Genomic DNA, 24,981 nt, shown 5'->3' with positions numbered 1-24,981 from the left:
GGGAGTCTCCTCACAGTGCTCCTTTATTTCTCCTTCTAACTGAAGTTTATTTAGCTTTAAACATTTGGTAACCTTAGGCATTAGTAATGTTGATGGGATTTTCTCATTAGGAGATGAGCTCCCTAGGATTGTATATTTATATTGATCCAGCACTATGTGAGCACTAATGTACTCATTTTATGTGTATTTATTATTACAACAATTCTACCTTATACCAGTCTTCCTGATTGAATACCTGTCAGGCCCTGGCAACTAACAGCTCAAAGAATGCAATTAATCTGCAAAATCACTTGCATTTATCTTCAAAGTATAACTAATAGTACTTCGATCTAACAGAAAAAAAGAATTCAAATTCCAGTCATGTGTGATAATAGTAATCTGAAGCTTAGATATACAAGTACCTAAATTATCTTAAAAACATAAGATTTATATGCAATGTCAATTATTCCAGCAACACACTGAAAACATACTATCTTAAGTGAATCTCAGTGTAGCATCATGTAGTCTCAGTGTAGTCTTTTTTTTTTTTTAATTTTTAATTTTTTATTTATTTGACAGACAGACATCATAAGTAGGCAGAGAGGCAGGCAGAGAGAGAGAGAGGAGGAAGCAGGCTCCCTGCTGAGCAGAGAGCCCGATGCGGGGCTCGATCCCAGGACCCTGGGATCATGACCTGAGCTGAAGGCAGAGGCTTTAACCCACTGAGCCACCCAGGCGCCCCTCTCAGTGTAGTCTTATCTCACACAACTGTAGTTTGCAAAAATACATGTTTAACTTAAACATAAAAGAGTATTTCTACAGGCTAAAACCTGTTCCAATGAAAAGGAGACTTCCTCATACTTGAATCAGATTATTTAACCAAGTGTTTAATAATTATAGGAATAGCTTTGCAGAAAATACCCTACCTATAAAGTATATGATGAATGAAAAATTTCCAAGATTTTATATAGCTGTGGCCTACCGAGAAGAGCCAAATACTACATCTTGATTGAAGGAAAGTGAGCCAGAGTTTCTGTACTTTTTCCAATTTGACCTTAATCTATAATTATGGATATAGGCAATACTACTTTCTCCAAAGCCCTCTATGTTATACACAGCTGAAGCATGTTTTGGTCCCACTTGAATTAAATTAGAACTCTAAGGCTGTACATAGGATAATTCTGACATAAATTCTTGGCCAGAATTGTTTTCTTTCTTCAAAACCCATAGGTACATGAAGACTTGCAATTTTTCCTTCTGTAGGTTAAGAAGAAATTTAATCCAATAGTTTCAAATTGATTATTTGAAACAATTTTCTAAATGATTTTTGGACAAAAATCAGTAATATAAAAGACAGACTCTGAAAGAGCAGATAGGAACACTCAGTGTAGCCATAATGAGCACTTACTATATGCAAAGCACTGTGTTAGCATAGGAAAATGGAAAGACACTTCACACAGTAAGCATTTCAGAATGTGTTTTGGAATCCAGTTTTTGCTCTGCCAAGATTTAGACTTCTATCATGCCAAACTGGGTGCTCAGAAACAAAATAGAAAATACAGTCTCTCTCCAAGCACAAATGTAGTGTATGAATCCAAATAGCATCACTATGCAGATGTTTCTTTGGTAGAAGTCAAGAATCTTTAAAGTGTTTATGGTTCAGGATAAAATAAAAGTGACTTCGCTTTAATTTCACGCTCACAGGGTATCTGTGTATCACCTTTGCCACACGGGTACTTCATCTAAGCATGCCTGACTTCTAAATCAAATAAGTTTCGAAATGCTTATACAGTTTCCCATTAAATTCATGTGATGGTCCTATATCCAGTGAGTGCCTGAATAATCAATGATGAAAGTCTGAAGGCTGCGTAAATTGGGTGGTCAGGGTGAAGAGAAGTATTGTTCATCTACCTCGTGTGTGTGTTTCTAGGAGCTACCAGGTACCACAACAGCACACAGTAAAAAACAAGAGCGTGAAACCTAGATGTACCACGTGGCTAAGGAGTGAAGTTTTACTTTACTTGAAGCTTTTCAGAGCCATCTTTAATTGATAGGATGCCAGTTATTTAGACTAATAGTGTCCGTTAGAGTTTAGATCTTTTCCTTTCAGCATGAATTGAGCATTGACAGAACAAAAGAGTAATTCTGGGTTAAGGTCAGAGTGACAAGTTTCATCACTCAAGTCACAGCAGATGTATAACCCTTAGTCATATATTAAAACACATTAGCTTTCTGAGCAATGATGCATAATAAATAGATCAATTTTTCAGTTCGAATGGCAAAGGAGACTTACAGAGTCAGATTCAGGGACCACATTATAATTTTTAAATTTTGGTGGTCTTTCTTTCTCACTAAAAAGCACAGACTTCTAGCTGGTAGAAAGAATCCTTGGTTCTCTAATGCAACCAATGATGCCCCCAGGTATAGCTTAAGAGCAAGACTGTACAGGTTACCTATTCTAATTGCATATGAAAAGTCAAATTCCTTGTCTCCCATTCCATACTGCACATAATTTGAATGAGTTTACTTTAAGGATCTTGTATCACTGGACAGATCCTTAATAGAACATTTCTTCTTATTCCCGCAAATACTAAGACTCTGCCTAGCACGAATGTCAAGTATTTTTAGCCATATAATTACTTTAAAGATGTTTCTTGACTCTAGAGGGCTTCAGGAGTTCAATAAAATCCCTAAAGTTGTATGCATACAAAATGATGTACATATACAAAAATAGACATGTTTGGAGGTAGGGAAGTACAAAGCATAGACCCCCTCCCCCAAGGACAATGCCTGTCACATAACAGGCAATTAAAAATTTTGCAGGGGCAGGCGGGAAGGAAATTAATCAGATTCTCAAAGGGATCTGTGACCCAAAGAAGGTTAAGAACTACTATTCGAGGATCAATACACCACTAAACACCTTTGAATGGAAAAATAAACTCTCAATTATCTATGGGCAGAGAATGTGACTTTCATTTTCTTAGTAAAAAATTTACACAGAGTTCACTTTTAACCTTTCAAATTGCTTTTGTAATAATTGCCTGAACTGATTCCAAGGTTAAGAAAACAGATGATAAAGTCTCAATGTCTTAGAATTCGTTAAGTTGTAAGACCTTTTATTCCTTCACATGGCCCGAAGTCTAGGAGAGGGCTTAAAAAAGAAACTTCATATCCTCAGCCACAGTAAGGATGAATAACACAGTTCCACTTCTGTTACTGCTTTGTGTCATTAGCTTGAGAGGTGGCAATCCCTCCCTCCCTCCCTCCCTCCCTTCCTTCCTTTCAAGTAGGCTTCATGCCCAGTGTGGAGCCCAAACTGGGGCTTGAACCCTGAGGTCAAGACCTGAACTGAGATCAAGAGCTGGACACTTAACCTACCGAGCCACCCAGACACTCTGAGAGGTGGGATTTTCAATCTCTACCATGAAATGGCCAACAGGGAGGAATTTCAGAAACCTGAGCTACTTTTTGGCTCTTTCTCAATTATCCCAAGCATAACATCTTCAAAGCTGGACAAAAACATCAGTCATATGTCCATAGAGGACAATTCTAGGATTAATATAAATGATTTGGGAATTACTTTAAGTACATTGTATGTGTCTATTTCTTATCTAGATCTGTTCATTTTGGTGGTTATTTGGTGCCACAGAATATTAAGATGTAGTCCCTTCCCTCTATAATTTATTACTCATGCCACTGCTTTCTCAATAGCCTAGATAATCAATAATCAACCAATTAGTGGCAGTATAGTGAAAGAGAAAATATTTCATAACATTCATTGTATAGTGAGCAATCTTGTTTCCAAATTATGACCTACCTTTGTTTGCAAATTTGGCTTTCTTACTGCTATTATTTATCATGACTATGCCCAGGTACATTTCAACTGGAGCTTTGGAAAAAATTAAAGCCTATACCTCGCAATATCCTTTCTAGAAGCCATCAAGAAAAATCTTATTAATTGCTTACCATATGTTACTTGTTTACTATATATTTTGTTCTAGGAAAAGGACTGCAGGAGAAATGCTAGGGCTTTCCTCTGCCAGAAAATTGACTTCAAAAAAATGATTCTTAAAAGGGAAATGGAAAGTTAATTCCTTTCACTCAGGAAAAAAAAGATTACGTTGTACAGGTTTTCACATATTTGGCAAAAAGAAACCTTTCTTCTTTGGTCATGTGGAGAAAGTGGATGGCCCAAGCCAGAGGAAAGGGGTCTTCCCAACAATCTGAAATTCCCAACAATCTGAAAACTAGAAACTCAAATTAAACTATTTCCATCACCTCAAAGTACTTAAAACTTTCAGTTGAGGTCAAATTACATGAAAGGTTTTGGTATTATTTGTTTAATATCCTGAAGATGTGTTTTAGAATAAGGACAGTTCTACAACCAGGTTGAGGAAGCCAAGATACAAACTTGAGAAGAGTTAGTATAGCATTCTAATCAACTTAGAAGAAGAGATCAAAATAAGATGTACCGTGGTTAATAAATGCTAGGATAAAACAGAAAGGTCACCCATGAAATTTAAGTATTCATTTATTTAAGGTCTTCTTTGATAAGGTTCAATTATTTCTACTTTTAAAAATTGAACAATATTTTATATACGATAAAAGGCACAGAACTTAAAATGTTTTGTTTGATGAACTTTGGCAATAATATACTCTAAGGTAATCAACCACCCAAAACAATGCCTAAAACATTGTCATCCTCCTTACCAGGCAAAAACTACAGCACTTCCACCACCAACCCAGCAGACACAATCATTTTCTACCTTCTATCACCATAGATCGGTTTTGCCTGTTCTTAGACTTCATATAAATGGGATCATACAGTAGATGGCTTTTTTTGCTCAAGTTGTTTTTGAAATTCATCCACGTGTTGAACGATTGGTAGTTCATTCATATATATATATATATATATATATATATATATATAAAATAATGTCAGCTTTAAAAATTTTGGCCACTCTACGAAGTTATGTGGTATCCTCATAATTTGCATATCCATCCAATATGTGATAAGCATACAAAAAAGTGCTCAACAATTAGTTATGACAAAATGCAGATTAAAACCACAGTGAGATATCACTTCAGAACACCTAGAATAGCTCAAGTTAAAAGGAACAGTGTTAAGTGTTGACAAAGATATGAAGCAATTTGAACTCTTATATGTTATTGGAAAGAGAATAAATAGGCACACAACTTTAGAAAACTGTTCAGCAGTATCTCTTAATGTGGTTACTATTTTAACCACATTTAAGTGTATAGTTCAGTGTATTAAGCTAAACATCTTTATACTATATATAAAGTGGTTGGTAAAAACGCAAAACAAATAAGTGCATATATCTACCTAAAAACAACGGGCCAGAGTCCTCATGGTAACTTTATTCACACTAGTTCACAACTAGAAATAATTCAGATACCCACCAACAGGAGAATAAGATAATAGATTGCCCTATTCTGTTGCTACACAGCAACAAAAAGGAATAAGCAATTGATACAAACAGTAACTTAGAAGTTCCTGATGATTATTATTGAGCATCTTTTTATTGGCTATTTATATACCTTCTTTTGTAAAGTGTTAAATATTTAGCCAAATTTTTAAAAAGATTTATTTATTTATTTGAGAAAGAGAGACAGAGAACGCAAGGGGAGGGCAGAGGGAGAGGGAGAGAAACAGACTCCACTGAGCACAGAGTCCGATGTGAGGCTTGGTCTAAGGACCTTGAGATCATGACCTGAGCTGACGTCAAGAGTTGGACACTTAACTGACTGATCCAGGGCCCCAAATATTTTACCAATTTTTAAATTGGGTTGTTTGTCTCCTATTATTGAGTTTTAAGAGTTACTTATACATTCTGGATATAAGTACTATGTCAGATATATGAAGTGTGAATATTTTTTCCCCATCTGTGGCTTGCCTTTTCATTTTCTAAAAGGTATCTTTAGAAGAAGAGAAGTTTTTGATTTGATGAAATTTTTCCCTTTGGATGGGGTACAACTTATCATTTTTTTCTTTTATGGTAAATGCTTATAAGAGTCAATTTAAATCTAGTGTTTGGTAATACTTGTTTTTAACCATTTTTTGATAGAGTGTTATTGATTTGGTTGCTTCCATAAACATGAAAAAAATTTCTTATTTAACTCTCAATAAAATATCTATAGCATAAACCTTACTGTTCAAGCACATGATTGTGGTTTAACAGGGCCATAAGGCCCTATAGCTCAGGGGTTAAAGCACTGGTCTTGTTTAACAGGGCCACTAGAAATTAGGAACATAACCTGGTTTCATGTATCATAATTAAAATACCAACTTTGGCATAGTGAATAAATTTAAATATCAAATTAGAATGTTTCAATAAAAGTAAAACAATTTGAAGGAAATATTCCATAAAATGTTTTAAAACTTAAATTTTTGTAAAGAACTTTCATGTAAGATTAAATTAACATTTTCCCACATTATGTATCTCTTCCTAGAATTATTACATTCCTCAAGAGGAGGATACCTGAATTCTCACAAACTGCACTTTCTAGGAACTTTTAGGTAAATGCTACTACTATCTATATTAAATCAACCTTGAGGAACAGAGGAATGCTTATGTAAGCTGCTGAAATTGTTAAGTATTTCGAGTTTCTATCCAGGAACCACCCAGAGCTTTAAGTTAGGTTTACTGTCTGTTTGATAATGCCCTAAAAGAAAAAAGACTGATGAATAGTTGTGAAATTGTTGGTTAGGCTTTATAGGTTGCCTTGAATAAAGCAATCTAATAAAATCAGTTTGGTCTCCTTGCAAATATTTAATGGTACACACTTAATGCAAGGAATTAAGTGTTGCCGGGGAGTAGAACACTTGGCTTGTAGGAGTTTGCACTTTAATAGAGAAACCAAGACATATAAATATAAGGTAAAATATAAGAACTAGTAAGTGCCTGTTGTATATTTCCAGCTCAGCATTTAGATTATTTTGAACATTTATGTTTATATATCTGTCTTGTTTGTTAGTGTAGTTTACTCTAGGAGGGAAAGAATGTGTCTTATCCATTTTTGAATTCTCAAAAACCCATTAGAGTATGAATCAGTATCAAGAGACAAATGTTCAATAAACACTCACAAAAGTCAACGTAAGAGTATACGTTGCAGCAAGAAATCACAGCTAGATAGAGGAATTATAAAAACATTAGGGAGAGGTCCAGTTTCAGTTGGGTTTTGAAATATGAAAATTTATATGGCAGAGACTAGTCAGGGTGAGAGACTAGTGAGGGTGAGCATGTTTAAAAGCATGGAGATAAGAAAAGAGTATTCTGGGAAAGCATTTAGTTGTGTTTGGTTAGAAGACAAGTGTGTAAAAGTAATAGTGGACGTGGCCAGACAGGTAAATTGGGACCTAACTATAGCAAGCTGAAACACATGGTAAAAATGGTTACCTGGTAGGCATTTAAGATTTTGAGCAGGAAAGTAACCTGATCAGATTTAACACTCTAACAAGATAAATCTAATAGTGGTTTTGGATGGAGGGGACAAGCCCATTACAAATTGTAAAGCTAATGCTATATCATCTTTTTTATAGGGTTCTGAGCTCAATTTGTTAGTATTCTGTGTGTGGTAAAACACAAATAACATGGAAGTTACTATTTTAACCACATTTAAGTGTACAGTTCAGTGTATTAAGTACATTCATGATGTGCACCTATCAGTACCATCCATCTCCAGAACTTTTTCATCATCCCGAACTAAACCTCTATACCCATTAAAAACTAACTCTCCATTCCCTCCTCTCTCCAGCCGCTGGTAGCCACTATTCTACTTTCTGTCACTATGAATTCAACAATTCTAGGTCCTTCATGTGAGAAGAAAAATACAATATTTGTCCTTTTGTGTCTGGTTCATTTCACTTAGCATAAAGTCTTCAAAGTTCATCCATGTTAGAGCATCTATCAGAACTTCATTCTGGTTGAGTAATATTCCAGTGTACGTATATACCACATACTGTTTATCCATTCACACACCACTGAATATTTGGGTTGTTTCCACATTTTGGTTATTGTGAAAAATGTTGCTATAAACATTATTTTGTTGATGATTTCTTTTATTTATGTTAATGTGAGATATCAGTCTATAATTTTCTTTTCTTGTAATGTTTTTGTCTTGTTTTGGTATCAGGATAATGTTGCTCATAAAACAAGCTGGGAAGTATTTCTTCTATGTTCTGGAAGAGATTGTTTAAAATTAGTATTATTTCTTTTTTGAATTTTTGGTAGTATTTACCAGTGAAACCATCTGCACCTGCAGTCTTCTTTGTTAGAAGGTTTTAAACTGCAAAGTTAATTTATTTAATAGATATGGGATTATTTTTGTTATTTTCTTCTTTAGTACATTTTGGTGCTTTGTGTTTTTCTAGGAATTAGTCCATTCATTAACTTGTCAAATCGATAGACATGGAGTAGATCACAGTATTTCCCTTACTATTTCTTCAATATCTGTGGAGACCCCCACTCTTCCATTCTTGATACTGCTCATTTGTATCTCCTTTCTTTTTTCCACCCCCCTGTTGAGTCTGGCTGTGGTTTTACCAGTTTTACTGACTCTTTTCAAAGAACCAGTTTTTTTTTTTAACATTTTATTTATTTATTTGACAGAGAGAGATCACAAGTAGGCAGAGAGGCAGGCAGAGAGAAAGGAGGAAGCAGGCTCTCCATGGAGCAGAGAGCCCGATGCGGGGCTCTATCCCAGGACCCTGGGATCACGACCCGAGCCGAAGGCAGAGGCTTTAACCCACTGAGCCACCCAGGCGCCCCAAAGAACCAGTTTTTTATTTCACTGATTTTTTTCTATTGTTTTTGTTCTTTTGTTTCATTGATTCCTGGGTTTTTATTTGTTCCTTTCTTCTGCTTCCTTTGGGTTTAGTTTGCTTCTCTCTTCAAATTTCTTAAAGTGAAAGCATGAAGTATTCATCTGAGAGCTTTCTTCTTTTTTAACCTAGGTATTTGATGCCATAAATTTCCCTCTAAGCCCAACCTCAGATACATCTGATATATTTTCATTTTTATTCAGCTCATTTATTTTCTAATTTGTCTCCCTCCTTGACACATGAGTTGTTTAGAAGTGTGTTGTTTAGTTTCCAATCATTTGGGGATGTTCACGTATCTTTCTATTACTGATTTCTGAGTTCAAATGCTTTGTTGTCAGAGAGTATACTTTGTATGATTTCAATTTCTTCAAAAATTTTAAAGTTTGCTTTATGACACATGATGAAGTTTATCTTGGGGTATGTTCCATGTGCACTTGAGAAGAATGTACATTCTGCTCTTGTTGGATGGAATGTTATATAAATGTCAATTACATCAAGTGAGTTGACAGTGTTGTTTGGGTTTCTATATTCTTGCTGTTTTCTGTCCATTTGTTTTATCAAGTATAGAAAGTAGAGTACTGAAGTTTCCAAGTATAATTTCAGGTTTTACTTCTTTTATTTCTATTACTTTTTGTTTCACATTTTTGGAATCTCTGTTATTAAGTGCATACTAATGATTGTTATGTATTTTGGATAAACTAACCTTTTTATCATTATGTCATGTCCCTCTTTATTGCTGGCAGTTTTCTTTGCTCTAATGTTTACTTTGTCTGATATTAATAAAGTCACTTCAGCTTTCTTTTAATTAGTATTTTCAGGGATGCCTGGATGGCTCAGTTGGTTAATTAGTATTTTCATGGTATATATTTCTCCATCCTTTTACCTTTAACCTATCTATATCATTACATTTAAAGTGGGTCATGATTTTTTTTAATCCAATCTGACAATCTCTGTCTTTTAATTGGTATGTTTAGACCATTTACATTTAATGTATCTAATATTGTTAGATTTAGATCTACTGTTTTGTTTGTCTTTCCTATGTTTGGCTCTGCTGTTCTCTCATTTCTTGCCTACTTATGTATTTTTGAAATGTTTTTAATATTCTAATTTATCTATTGGTTTCTGTAATCTCTTTGTATTTTCGTTCTTTAGTAGTTGCTCTAGGAATCACAATACCTAACTTTTCACAATCTACTACAGTTTTCATTTTACTACTTCAAGTAAATATAAAGGCTTTACACCTATACAGGTCCCCTTACCTTCCCTCTTTTATTACAGTTGTCACAGATATCACATCTATATACATTAACTCACCTTGACAACATTACAACTTTTGCTTTCAGTAATACTGTGCATTTTAAACATATTGAAAGGAGGGATAACAACTATTTTATTTACCTATATTTTTACTGTTTATGTGGCTCTTCCTAAGGCATCCTGCAGTTCCAGCGTCCCCCTTTGGTATCACTTCCCTTCAGTCTGAAGAACTTCTTTTAGCATTTACTTTAGAGCAGTTTAGCTGATTAAGAATTCTTTGAACTTTTCCTTCTCTGAGGATGTATTTAATTTCACCTTCATTCTTTTTTTTTTTAAGATTTTATTTATTTATTTGACAGACAGAGATCACAAGTAGGCAGAGAGGCAGGCAGAGAGAGAGGAGGAAGCAGGCTCCCCACAGAGCAGAGAACCCGATGTGGGGCTCGATCCCAGGACTCTGGGATCATGACCTGGGCCAAAGGTAGAGGCTTTAACCCACTGAGCCACCCAGGCGCCCCTCACCTTCATTCTTGAGGAATATTTTCACTGGAAATAGAATTCTAGTTGGCAGTTCTTTTATTTCAGCACTTTGAAATGTTGTCCCACTGTCTTCCAGGCTTTATGGTTTCTGAAGAGAAATCTGTGGTCATTCAAAACGTTCTTCCTCCATATGTATCATTTTTCTCTGATTGCTTTCTGATTTTTTTTTTTTTATTTATTTTTTGGCAGTTTATGATGTTTAAGAGGCATGGTTTTCTTTGCATTTATCCTGTTTGGGGTTCATAGAGTTTCTTAATTCCATATATTTGTGTCTCACCAAGATTGGAAAGTTTTCAGTTATTATTTCTTCAAAAATTTTCTAACCAAAACTTTTTCTCCTTTTGTTGTACTCCAGTGACACAAACTCAGACCTTTTGATATTGTCCTACAGGTTTCTGAGGCCCTGTTTTTGTTTGTTCTGTTTTGTTTTGATCGGTTTCCTCTATATTCTGCAGGCTGGATAATTTCTACTGATCTGTCTTTGAATTTGCTGACTTTTCATTCCTCTATCATCTCTATTCTGCTATTAAGGGTCCAGTGAATACTGTACTATTCAGTTCCAAATTATCCATTTGGTTCTTTTCATACCTATTTCTCTGCTGAGAATTTCTCTTTACATTCATTTTAAGAGTATTCAGTTTTACCTTATGGAGCATAGTTATAATAACTGTCTTGAAGCCACTGTCTTATAGTTCCAATACCTAGATCATCTCAGGGTAGTAAATACTGGCTGGGTTTTCCTTGAGAGTTGATCAGATTTTCCTGGTTCTTTGCAAGATTAGCAATTTTGGACTGTTCCAAATGTCCAACATTTTGGTTACATTTTGAGATTCCAGGTACTCTTAAAACTCTCCAAAAATTGTTTGTTTTGTTTGAGAAGGTGTCCAATTCATTTAGGTTTAGATAGGAAGTTCTCTCTTGCCCTTTATGGGAAATGGTTCCCATGTCAGTTCCATTTCAAAGCTGTGTCTGCCATATATATATTTAGGTGCGTTCTCAAAGACTTTGCTATGTCTGTCTTTGTTACATGTATGTGAACCTCACAGGTGAGATCAGGACTTGTGTCAGTTCATAATCAGAATTAGGAAATCTTATTCAGCTTTCTCCTCTAGAATCTGCCCAACTCTCCAGCTCTTAGGGGCCCCTTTCCCCAGACTTCTGGCTATAAAGTTAAGACGTCTCTGAGTTTTGGCTTATCAGAGTCAGGCAGTCTGCATAGTTTGGGATGCTCACAGGGTGAAGCAAAAGAAAGATAAAAATATATAATGGGAACCCCCCCACCCCCCGCTACCCCTACAAGTCTTTAGACCACAGGGGCAGTGGTTTCCAATTACTGTGGCAGAGACAGGACATTTCTTGGGATCTTTAGGTGACTTTGCCACAACCATCATTGCCACAGTGGCAGTTCAGCTTTGCACTGCAACTGGCTTCAGGGTAGGGCTAGGAGAGAAAAAAGGAGGAAAGAAGGAGACTCTTTTCATACTTTGTAGCTTACAGGAGTCCATTTCTCCAATTCCCAAAATAAAAAGAGGGGTTTCTCTTAGTTTTTGTTGTTCTTGTCCATAGTTCTGCAACTTGGCACACTCTTGAGTCACCATCTTGAGATAAGAAAAGAATAAAATGCAGAAATTTATCACCATACTGATTGTTCTTCAGATTTTGATTTCCCTTCCCAACAGGACTGTTGTTTACTTTCAGAATCTTCACTTAGTTGCTTTTTGTATTTAGAACTCTTAGTTCTAAACAGTGAGAGAGATGTCTGATAGTGAACTTACTATATTTTGGCTGGTGCTGGAAGCTTAATCCCTTTTTGTTATAAGGTGTTATGAAATACCTCCAAGTAACAGGTAATGAAAAGCCTGAACTGGAATGAATGTGGGAAGGGAAAGGAGGAGAAAGCAGCAGAACCACTACAATTGTCTGAGAAAGCTTCAGTTAACTTTACTATTACCAAACATGCTAAAATATAATTCATATGAATATTTAGCCTTACAAATAATCTGTTACTACAAATGAGCACTACAGGACTTCAGCCCTGCAGCTAAGGAAGTTACACTTTTGGGGATATGCCTAAGTTTTACTCTTGAGTTAATTTTTCTACAGAAATAATGCTATACATACTAGTGCTATATTTCATATGTGCATCATTATAATGTTACTGTGCAACTCTTCAGTATGTGCACAATGGGCTAAGAAAACACTTGTTAGTTGACTTAGAAATCTAACCACCAATTAAAATATTGTTTCTATGAATGTTATTCTGCTATCCAATTTTTAAAAATTGATAATTATCAAAATAATACATGTACATAATTTAAAGTCATATAATATTTATATAATTATTTTAATCTGCAGAGCCATATAGTATACTATAATTTTTTCTTTCTTCTACAATATTTTGTGTTCCTAGGAATTAAGAATTGACTCCTTTTGTTGTATTTTTCCCTCCCTCTCTCCAATGTTTCTAATGTTTCTATAGCATCACCAAACTTTCTTAACAAGAAACTATAAATGTCCCAACAGACTCAAAGTATTAGTTGTAAAGTTTTTCTTGGACACCCTTCCTGAAGCCCTTTATCCTTATACTTTAATTTAGACTGACTGATCTTCTGTTGCACAGGGGTCATTATGGGATTCCTCTTGATCATTGTTCTCAGAATTCTTTTACCTCTATTCAGTGTTTGGATCCCCTGTTTCCTGGATGGCTTATGTATCCATCATAACAGGCCCAATTATGCTTCAGTAACAGATGACCCCCAAAATCTCAATGACTTTCAGTGATAAAGATTTATTTTTTGTACACATTACATGTCCATCATGGCTCACTTTACCTCTGTGCCATGTTATCTTCATTCTAGGACCCAGGCTGACAGAGCAGCCTCTGCCTAGAACATTGCTGGTCTTCATAGCAGAAAGAAAAGAGACATGGTGAATCATGAACTAGTTCAAGTAACTAATCAGAATGATACAAACTACTTCTACCCACATTTTACTGGCCAAAGCAATTCACATAGCCATACTTGAGTTCAACCCTCCTGGAGGGTGGATCAGTGGCGGGGGCTGGGGGGAAAATCTTGTATTCAAGTCTGACACAACAGAACAGAGATTTATAATCTTCTGCAGGGAGGCAAAGTTAATACATTATGAATAATAAAACTATCACAGCATGCCTTCCTCTTTCTTGTTTCTTCCATCTTTTTCATGAAATGCATCCTCCACCCTTGTAGGTTTATGTCTCTTTTTATTCCTTTATTGTCATTTCAACAGTTTTAGGAGAACCACAGGAATGTATTCAATATGCCATGTTTTACCAAAGTCCAGCAATTACTTTAAAAGGGAACTGCTAGGACATGGCCTGTTTGAAAGAGGACTGAAGATAATTACCATTTTCATTTAGCATACCATATTCCATTGTTTATAACAGTTTTTCCCAGAGTCTACAAATGTCAGTAAAGGATTTAAATTGTATTTCTTTCTGAATACAAAAGTACCCAATATGGTAAATTCACTTTAAAACTGAGGCAGAGTTTCTAAAACAAGTTTGATCTTAAATATCTTGATTTTGCCTTTTATCATTTTCTCCAAGCTGCAGGTTTATGTCTGCAATGAAATCAAGCAGCTTAAAAGAATTTCATTCGACTCCTGTAGCCACAGACAATGGTATATTCAACATGTTGGTCTAACTCTGAAATCTACCTGCCTCTGCTGTCTGTACTATCTTAAATCTTATGATATATTTGGGAAAATACAAGCTTATTTAGCTATGAAATGGAAAATACAGGAAATGGTTGCTAAAGGGCTATAACAGAAAAGAAATGGTCAAATTCAGCTTTTCATTACATTAGTTTTTATTTGATATTCTCCTCTCTAATAACTAAAATATAAGAGATTCTCAACTTAAAGAAAAACAAACTTGTTTTTTAAACTTTGGAGTGTGCAATAAAAAGATTAAGTATTTCTTAAAAGTTAAATCTTGCTCAAATGTGTCATTCATATGTATTAGTACTTTCACTGGTTGGGCCTGGGCTTTTTTTTTTTTTTTTTTAAAGATTTTATTTATTTATTTGACAGACAGAGATCACAAGTAGGCAGAGAGGCAGGCAGAGAGAGAGAGAGGGAGAAGCAGGCTTCCTGCTGAGCAGAGAGCCCGATGCGGGGCTCGATCCCAGGACCCTGGGATCATGACCTGAGCCGAAGGCAGAGGCTTCAACCCACTGAGCCACCCAGGAGCCCCTGGGCCTGGGCTTTTAAAGTAAGACTTTCTTGGGGTGCCTGCGTGGCTCAGTAAATTAAGCATCTGCCTTCGGCTCAGGTCATTGATCTCAGGGTCCCGGGATGGAGCCCAGCATGCCCCCTCTCCCCCTGCGCTGCTCAGTGGGGAGTCACCTTCTTCCTCTCTCCTTGACCCTCCCCCCCACCCCGTCATGCATGTTCTCTGTCTCTCTCTCTCAAATAAATAAATAAAATCTTAAAGAAAATAAAATAAAAAATAAAGTAGGCTTTCCCAGTTCAAATGCTATTTTCATCTCAAAATTGTCATGGACCCTAATAAATGACTTAAATCTCTTTAATCTCAGTTTCCTCCTTTATAAAACAAGAATAACAGCATTTCCAAGAAAAAGTTACAAGAGTTAAATAACCCATATAAAGCCTTGACGTAGTGGCTGGTGGACTGTAAATGCTTAATAAATATTTGTTGAATAAATGAATTTCTGTCCTTAATTAACATCTACCTTACATATAAGTTTATATAAATCAAACCCAATTACAACCAAGCTTAAAAACCATAAATCCTTTAATGTAATAAAACCATGTATTTTGTGTTTGGTCAAATTCAAAGTTAGTTATTTATTAAACATCCTTTTTTTTAATTAAATGAAGAAATTTTAAGATTTTTACTCCTTGATTTTGATCTTCTAAGTTCATCTAATCCAAGACAGGGATAATTGTCTCCCTAGGTATTAATTTTTTTTTTTTAACTTAGTGAATCTAAAACAGTCTATGAGAAAACTCACCACAAACCTAAATCAACTCTACCTGTTAACATATGGCCTATGACATACCTAGGCCAAGGTGAAATGCCAACACTAGACAGAGAAGTTCTTGATTATATAGGTCTTGAGGGGTACAGAGTGTTAAAAACCATTTTTTTTTTTTTTTTTTTTAGATTTTATTTATTTATTTGACGCAGAGAGAGAGAGACAGCAAGAGACGGAACACAAGCAGGGGTGGAGGGAGAGGGAGAATAAGGCTTCCTGCAGAGCAGGGAGCCCGATGTGGGGCTAGATCCTAGGACCCTGGGATCATGACCTGAGCCAAAGGCAGATGCTTAACAACTGAGTCACACAGGTACCCCTTAAAAACCATTCTTGAGTGAAGCTGGCTTCATTGTTCAAAGGATGATCTATATGTTATTAAAGAATATAGGATTTTAACATTAAGTATTTGAATTCTTTAGAAACATTTGAGAGGTACCTGAGACTTTGAAAGCAACCTGGGGTAAACACTCCTGTGAACCTTTGATGGCAGAGACTGAAAAGGCTTTTACAAGTAACTAAAACTAAAGACTATGGCTGCAAAGGCAATTAGTACCAGATATTAAGGAGAAAATAAAAAGCAAATAAACCCAGAAAGGCAAATAGATCCATTCCCTTCCATTCTTTGCTCTTCAACTGATTTCATTCCTTTCTTATGGAAATTCATTAGAAATATTTTGTTATGCATCCAGAAGGCTGCTTTCAATTTGCATTCATGTTTAATAGTGCAGAGAACAATACAGATGATGTAGAAAAAAAAGCACAGAATTTACAGGTTTCTGTCAGGTCTGTCATCTCATTGAGCCTCACTTTTGTCATATGCAAAATGACAGTGAAAATGTCTGCCCTACAAAGTTGTGATTATGAAATATGGTACAATAAATGAAAATGCCTAGAACAGTGCTGTTCAACAGAAATATAAGGTGAACCACAAATGTGAGCCACACAAGTAATTTTAAATAAAAAAATTAAAAGAAGCAGGTGAAATTAATTTTAATAATATATTTTATTTAACTCAATAGATTCAAAATATTATCATTTCAACAGATAAATCAATATAAAATTATTAATGAGACTTTTTTTAACATTCTTTTTTGGTACTAAGTCTTTGCAAATCAGTGTGTATTGTACACTCATAGCACAGCTCAATTCAGACTGGCCACACGTCCAGCGCTCCGTAGCCACTCGCACCTGGGGGCTACCATATTAGATAGCAGAGGCCTGGAGCCAAGGTGAGGCTTTATATGTTTATTACACCCAAACTCTATTTCCTACCAGATAAACCATGTGGGACTTAGGAAAGGTATTTTTAAAAATCAATCACATTAAAGAAAGTTTGTATTTTTATATTTTTGATACAGTATGTAATATGATATATTATCTGTAATATGGTGATAAGAATTTAAAATAAAATACTATCTATACTGACTAGACCATGTATTTATCCAAAATAAGAACAACCAAAAATGATTATTATAAGTCACTGATATTCATTTATTTTATATTTACTTTTGTGATTATTTGACACGTTCTAATAATCTAAAAAAATAAATAAACCTGACATAACTATAAACATACAAATAATTCAAATAACTATAAACTACAATTGATTTAACTTCACTCCTAGCAAAGAAATAGGAGTAAACAACAAAATATTTTCCTATATTACTAAATTTTTCATTTCACAGGACTTACCATTGGTTAAGTCATGTTACGGTTTTAATGGCTTTTTTTCTCATAAAAACTTAACTGTAATTCTCTAAATAACAGATGACCACTTATCATGACAACTTGATTATATATGAATATAATCATAAGTTAAAATGCTATATTTATTTCAAAACAAAACAATTCACTGGAATTAAAGCATTAAATATTATTTGGATTACATTGATTATTAAAATTATACTGAATAGTATACAGTTGCCAAATTCTTGTATCTTGATCTCACAAGCACGGTGGAAAATGTATGGAAAACACTTCTTAACTGCCAGGTCTTTCTGTAAGTTATGCACAAAGCACAGATCACGCGCAGGCACATATGATTTATTTTTAAGTATGCTCTCATTTTCTGTGTATGGAGATGCTCCTGCAGTTCATGTATTTTTCATCAAATTTTCTCTGGGTTGCCCAATAGTCCAACACAAGTGGTCAGACAATCACAAGAGTAAAATGGAGAGAGACTACTGAACAGGCGATTGCTACACCTTGTATCAAATCAGACAAGGACCATTTAGTTACCTAGTATAACTTCAACATTTCAAAGTTTACAAAATTCGTAATGACCAAAACTCTTTGGACTTTGGTTTTTCGTCTACTAGGTGTTCAAAAGATGGCAATCTAGAATATGGCCCTCTTTCTCCAATAACCTAGCAGGATGCTAAGTCAGAAGTGATACACAAGGAAATAGTGCCACTAGCTAAATCATCAATTCTGTGCCTGCAGCACTGCCTATGTGTCTGTCCCTCTGCGGTATCCTGACCAAGAATTTGTCTCATTCAGCCATACTCAGGTTTAAGATCTCTGATGGGTTCACACTACAAACAAGTCTAGCTGCAGAAGACAGGGTTCAAATACTTACATCTTCCTATTCACATTGTTTTCACTGAAACTTTCGTGAGGTAGGAGCAATCCCCTTAACTGGACTTGCGTATTTCCTAAGTTAACTGATGCTGACACAAACACAAAGACATCTACTGTACAATTTTAAACACTTGGCCAAACTGCAGAAATAAAACCACCCAATGCATTAAGAAAGACTCACATCTGGCATTTCTGTAGAGAAGGAAGGGATCCTGGAGCTGGAAATCCAGGTCTTTAGTAATGGGTTCTGTCCTGTTTTCCATGCTCAACCTATTCATAATGGTGAACCCATGCTTTGGAGAAGCAGACCTAAAAATCGCAAGGGGTGGGGATGATATCAAAAGACAAATTATTCCACAGAAGTACACTTCAGTAGAACTACTATTTGAATATGCCTCTCAATCTTTTTGTATGTATATACAGCTTTGTGCAGACTGTACACATAAAAACCAATGATTCTTTACTATTGGTTAACAGTACTAATGTACTAATTCATGTACTACTTCATATGTAATATAACCAGTGTGACTGCCCTTGCTGTCTGTCCCTTTGGCAAAAGCAAGTCCTACTTATTTAGCCATGTGTGTATAGGTATCTTGCCTCCCTCTCTAGGTTGTAAATTCCTAGGCAGAAATATTAACCACTTAAAAAAAATTACGAACAGATACTTTTAAAGAATCTTGAGTGCACATCACAATCATACGAAAAAATTTTTCATAGAAAATGTTAGTGTTGGTTTGAAATTGAAGCTGTAAAATCTCTTAAAGAAATGATGCCCCTCTGGGTCAACGAACCCGTGATGAGATACAGTACAATTAAAAGATCATAGAATTTAATTCAAGAAGCAGCCATTTTGTCTTCCTCATAAAGGAAACAACTTCATAGATAAACTACTATAAAAGTTTTTCCTCCTTAACAGTGTGTCATTTAGTGACTTATTTTTCGTTTCAGTGAATAAACCTTCAGTGCCTACTCTCTGTCAGGCAGAACCCAAATTACACAGAGTGTAACTCTAACAACTACATGTGCATTTGTCTACTCTTGGGTGACAGCCATATAGTAATCCAACTGTGCAACTTCTGGTGACAAATGAAACACCAAATGCTTCTACGCTGAAACTGAAGCGAGCAGAATTCATTTATTTACTTTAAACTAGGGCAGCAGGGTAACCAACCCACAGAAATGTTCTGAGCGATAGGAAGAAAAGGTGTTTATGTTTCAGTTTTATTTCAAATTAGCCATTTGATGCTACTAACGAAGTAAAATACAGCTACAGTACTACAGAATTTTGAGACCTCCAAATTTAAACTTGATGGAAGCCAATCCTTGCCTAACTTATTTTACAAAAAGGTAAAGCAGTGGTGGGCATATGATCAATATTAGAAAGAATCACAATAATCATTTCAACCTAAATTCCAAGGAAGAAGGAAAGAGTTCCCAAGATCTCTCACAGAGAGGGTCCTCTGGAAGTGTCAAGTTCAAAAATCACCAGTGGGTGTCTCTATGAACTCTCTATTACAGAAAGCAAGCCATGGGAGGAAATAAAGAAAAAAAAATTTTAATGGGATTAGGTACTTCTATACGAATCAGAATTTGATTCTTCGGGTAGTTCATTATCACAACAGGACCTCACCTCTCTAATGGTATGGTTACTATACCATCTCATAATTTATAAAATAGACTCGGGGGATGAATGTGCCAGTTCCTCCAAAGCAATATCCATAACAGAAGTCAAAATATTATCACCAGCAACTCCATTACCTGTACTAAAAACTCCCCTCTGACTTTTATGAGCTTTCTGTCATTCTCTACTGAGGAAAGACCTCAACATGTTAGAATCTGGCATCTATCTGATGGCCCACCCCCGGGCAAGAGGGGAGATGGGGAAAGCTCCTATTCTTGAGGAGTTAGATTTGGGGAAGAGTTTAAGGAATAGGGAAAGAGTTGTTTCTCTACCTAATGGTTGAACTGACAGTTCCATTTGGAACTCAGAGTATATTAAGAAATACTTGAAAATGCAAACCTTCATTTGGTTTGGGTACAAAAGAGAAAATACTTGTATAATCTGTTAATCTTTTGCAGTCAAAAACAGAGAGAGAGAGAGAGAAAGAGAGAGAGAGCACCTACTAAAAATCCCTAAAACCAATCATTAGCATATATTAATACACCTTTTCTTTCACTTCTCAAAAGAGTAATACTTGTATGAAATGAATGAGAAATGCACTGTGTGTGTGTGTGTGCTTGGTATAAATCAGAGTTTATCCATTTGGTTTTCTTTTCACACTTGAGAATTCTCAAGAGTAGTCTATACTCAGTGTTATGCTCTGGTGTTTCAGAATATTTCAGAACATAATGTAAACCAAAGCAGCCAATGGCTCTTAGGCACTCCCACCACTTTTCTAATAAACCAACCTCCTCTACCTACTCCAATGGTCTTGCCCATCCGTTCCTTTCTTTCCACTCCCGCTGTGGCTTCCGCCTCCACTGACACACTCTTCTGCCATCCTTGCGCTGGGCCTGCAACCTGCCTCTCTGCAACATTCTCATTTTGCTTGTGTCCATAAGGCTGACTCTTCTCTGTATCTCTGGTCCTGAAAACTCAACCACTAGCCCTCATCACTTTCTTCTCCTTCAGAGAATACTTGTACTCTCATGGCTTCAATGACCTGTTTAAGGCAGATGACTTGAAGCTCTGTATCCCCATCCCTAACCCGGCCTATGGAACCTGGCAGCTCATTCAAATGCCTGCTATTACACCAAAATCATTATTTCAAAATAAAATTATCTTCAAACCAGATTCTCCACCTCCTATCTTTCTATTCTGCTTATGGTTCTGTCATTCTTTGTCTTCTATTTCAAAATCTTAGTTGGTTTTTTTAATTTCATCATTCCTTCTATATGTGCAATCTTTCAAGAAATTTGTTCAGTCTCAGCTTCTACCATTCTAGTTCATACTCTCATCATCTCATATCTACTCCACTGCAACAATCTTCTCATTGTTCTAAGTCCAACTTCTTCTAGAACCAGTGCATCCTCATAATGCTAATACACTGACTGTTCCCATACACTTTGCCATAACTCTGTTACTTCCCTGTTCATAAACCTTCAGTGACTCCCTACTGCTAAGAAAATAAATTGTAAAATCCCTGGTCTGACATTCCAAGCCAGCAAAATCTCTTTACCTTTACTGTCTTCTAACTGATATAAACCAGGATAAATTCTCTGCAGCCAAAAGTCATTTTCCTTACTGTCCCTTCACCACACTAGGTCCTATGCCTCAGCTTTCTCCATCCTTCCTGCTGAGACAGCCCTTCCCTCTCTTCTGTGCAAGTGCTACCTTATCCCTGATGCCTACTTGAGACGCACCAATTCGATAAAGCCTTCCATAATCACAGCAGCCCATTCATTCCATATAACCTATCAACTGGAGCTAAGAATAGGCTATCTGTTGGGACTTATCTTTATTTTTTGGTTATTTTTATTTATTCTTGGGGGGGTGGTTTACCTTTAAATGTGAAAGTGTAAAAAAAAATGTGTGTGTGTACATGCACACACATGCATTTTCTGTCTCCCCAATGAAGCTGTTAGCTCTAGAAGGGTTTGTATTAGCCCTTTGTAGTTTATCTTCGTCCTCCCACTGAAAATGATGGACAGTTTACGTGAATGTTTTATGAATAAAACATTGAACTATTAAGACAATATGCATACTATGTGATATTAACAATTTCTGATACAAATGACAAAAAACATGAATTTATCAAATTTATCCTGAAATATACTCTATTAACTATATAATAGAGGACTCAAAGACATCTTTAATTTTGGAGCACACTTCTTTAAAGAATCAATGACAGGGGGTGGGGGGAGTGACCAATAAAACCTTTTTCCAAATAGTAATTAAAATATCTAATATTCTTAATAGTGTACTTCTAGCTTCTTGCCAATGCATTACATTCAAGGACTCTGTACTACTCATTTGAATTAAAGGATAAATATTTAATACTGTTTTAAAAAGAACACAGATTTAAGTTCTTCAATACTGGAGTTTAAATTACGTTCTGAAATTAGTATTCCTCATACTATACCAGGTGACATTACTCAGGATTCCCTTCCTTGTATCACTAATAACTTCAAACCAAGATTCAGGTTTTTTCACTTCTCTGTGAAATAAAACTACATTTGAAGAGCAACACAACTGAATTAAAATATTCTTCCAAAGACTGTCAGTTTCTTCATAAAAGTAAAATGCTCTTACCTTGTGTAAACAAATAAGGTTCCTTCCACATCAGTCTTTTCCTAAAAAACAAAACAAAACAAAACAGCAAAATGTGTATATTCTCTTCATTAATAGGCACTTTCACAGAAGTTAGAGAATAGTCAGTTTTAAGTAAGGCCAAATCCATTGAACAGGAGGGTTTATTCTTAGGGAAAGGAGAAAGGCAGGTTTTCAGCCAGGTTGTGGCTCTGCTCATTAGGCAGCAGGAAGCAGTCCTTCTACTTTTGTCATTCACGAAATAAACCATCATTCTCTCTCTTTACCAAAGACAGGGACAGCAATACACCTCTGGCTAAAGCAATACAAAAATAAATACACTCCACGGATTTCCTTTGAAAGAGGAGATAAGTGTGCTGCCTTGTCCTCTACCCTGTGACCTGGGTACGTGGCTACAGAAGTCACTAGTGTCTGCATTTCATTATCCCCCTCTTTATTTTCTCGGTTCATCTTCTATTGCCATATCCTGTCACCAAGGAGAGCAGATCTTCTGTCAATGACCCGACTTCGACTACAGCACAGAAGAGAGCAACGATGCTGTAGTTTTCAGACAAATTAATCACCAACGTGGTGTGGAATATTTAGAGTCTCTACCGGATCTTTGAAATCAAGTTAGAAACATTGCTAAGCTCGGACTCAAGAAATCTGCCTGAGAGAAACTGGTTAAGTGGTAAAGCGAAAGTGATGAACTATCATTTCAGTTCATTTGGAAAGGCTCTCTTCCATCTCTCCGAAGACAGGAGCCCAGGCCCTGGTGAAAATGTTCATTAGTACAATATGTACTTAAAAAAAAGTTTTGTTTTAGCTAGTCATTAGATTATTATAATGCAGAATTTAAAAGGTACATTTGCTACTTACATGGTTTAGTTTCCCCATTCTAGCTAACCTCCTAATATTTAAATATTAATCTCTATTATGAAAATTATTCAAAATTTAAGTACTCTGTAGTTTTGGGGGAAAATGCACTCTTTAAGAACAAGGGTATATATAATATTAAATGATAACTTTTTAAAGGCACATAAAACATTGGAAGCATGATCCCCTCACATGCTCAAGTAATTTCGGCAATTCTCTTGGTCACCTTACTCCAGTGGATCTTAAGGTATAGACCCCACATCAGCAGTATCAGCATCACTTGGGAACTTGATGGAAATGCAAATTATTGGGCTACTCCCCAGACCTACAGACTCAGACTACAGGGGTGATGCCCAGCAACCTCATGTTCATTAAGCTGTCAGGTGATTGTGATGTACGCTATGTGAAAACGGCTGCCTCAGTTAAGTAACATTCTCTGCCCAAAGAACTGTACTAGGAGTCCTGAAATCAAAATCCATGATGTCCCAAATTATGTCAAACATCACCAAACACTGTTTTTTTTTTAATCAATTTTTTTAAAGATTTTATTTATTTATTTGACAGAGAGAGATCACAAGCAGCAGAGAGGCAGGCAAAGAGAGAGGGGGAAGCAGGCATCCTGCTGAGCAGAGAGCCCAATGGGGGCCTCCATCCCAGGACCCTGAGATCATGACCTGAGCCAAAGGCAGAGGCTTAACCCACTGAGCCACCCAGGAGCCCCACCAAACACTGTTGTTTAAGAGCAAATGGATATTAAATTACTCAGCAACAAGAATTTTACTCCTCATAATAGAATATGTAATTAGAAATAAAGAATTTATAACAGAACAATTTTAGTCAATCTTTTCTCTAATACATACACATTGGTAAGAAAATTACAGTTCATCCTTAAAATGGATTTATTATAAAGTTTGTATAAATCACTTCAGCGTCCTGTGAAAAATATCCTTACTTCTCAAGTGTGGCCCTTTTCCACTATGCTTTGAAAAATACAGAGTCGAAATGAAAAAAAAAAAAAAAAAGATACAGAAACATTTTGACTTACCTTTCCTCGTGTACACAAACATGGTTAATTCTTATCTGTTGAGAAATCTATATGCTGGGTGCACTTTAAGTGGTAAGAATTACCTAAACTGCCACAATATTAATCACTGAGAAAATGGCCTCTATAGAACAATAAATACTACCCAAACAGTCTAAAATTTGTAGGCATTCCTGAAGTTCAACCACTACAGTTGGCAAGTATTTACAGTCCACAGAACCTTCAAGAATAAATGTGTAAAAGTTAAATATCCAGTATTATTTGCTACATTGATAAGAAGTTGAAACAGAGATACAGGTTAAGGAACACGAATTGCGAGGACCACTCGCTGCAAGGCCAAACACTTCTGTTCTTCCAGTATTTGACCTCAGACTTTTTCATCTTAGCGATCCAAACACATAAAGCTAATAGCTTTTGACTTGCTTCCCTTCCTCCTGAAGTAGCAACGGAAACTACCTTTTCTTAAAAAAGAAAAAAAGACTTAATGCCCAGTTTCAGTTTTGAAAAATCAGAATCAGAAATGTAAAAGGCATGTCCTAAAATTGTCTTCCCAACTTGCAACATGCAATTTATT

At 35.8% G+C, this 24,981-nt stretch overlaps 1 protein-coding gene across 1 annotated transcript in view; it reads right to left on the bottom strand.

Moving 5' to 3' along the window:
• LOC111159677 (decapping mRNA 1B) overlaps positions 1-24,981 on the bottom strand; it is a 53,697-nt gene that overhangs the window by 24,632 nt on the left and 4,084 nt on the right. Inside the window, exons 2-3 of the mRNA XM_022522249.1 lie at positions 22,493-22,533; positions 18,419-18,546 (exon numbers count right to left, since the gene is read on the bottom strand). Coding sequence (XP_022377957.1) covers positions 18,419-18,546; positions 22,493-22,533 — 169 coding nt within the window. The remainder of the gene's footprint in view (positions 1-18,418; positions 18,547-22,492; positions 22,534-24,981) is intronic.

The sequence above is a fragment of the Enhydra lutris genome, unplaced genomic scaffold (genome assembly GCF_002288905.1).
Source record: "Enhydra lutris kenyoni isolate GAN:26980312 unplaced genomic scaffold, ASM228890v2 scaffoldscaffold69, whole genome shotgun sequence".
NCBI classification, from domain to species: Eukaryota; Metazoa; Chordata; class Mammalia; order Carnivora; family Mustelidae; genus Enhydra; species Enhydra lutris.
Note: the sequence above shows the minus strand (reverse complement) of the source record. Positions and strands in the feature narration are given on the sequence as shown.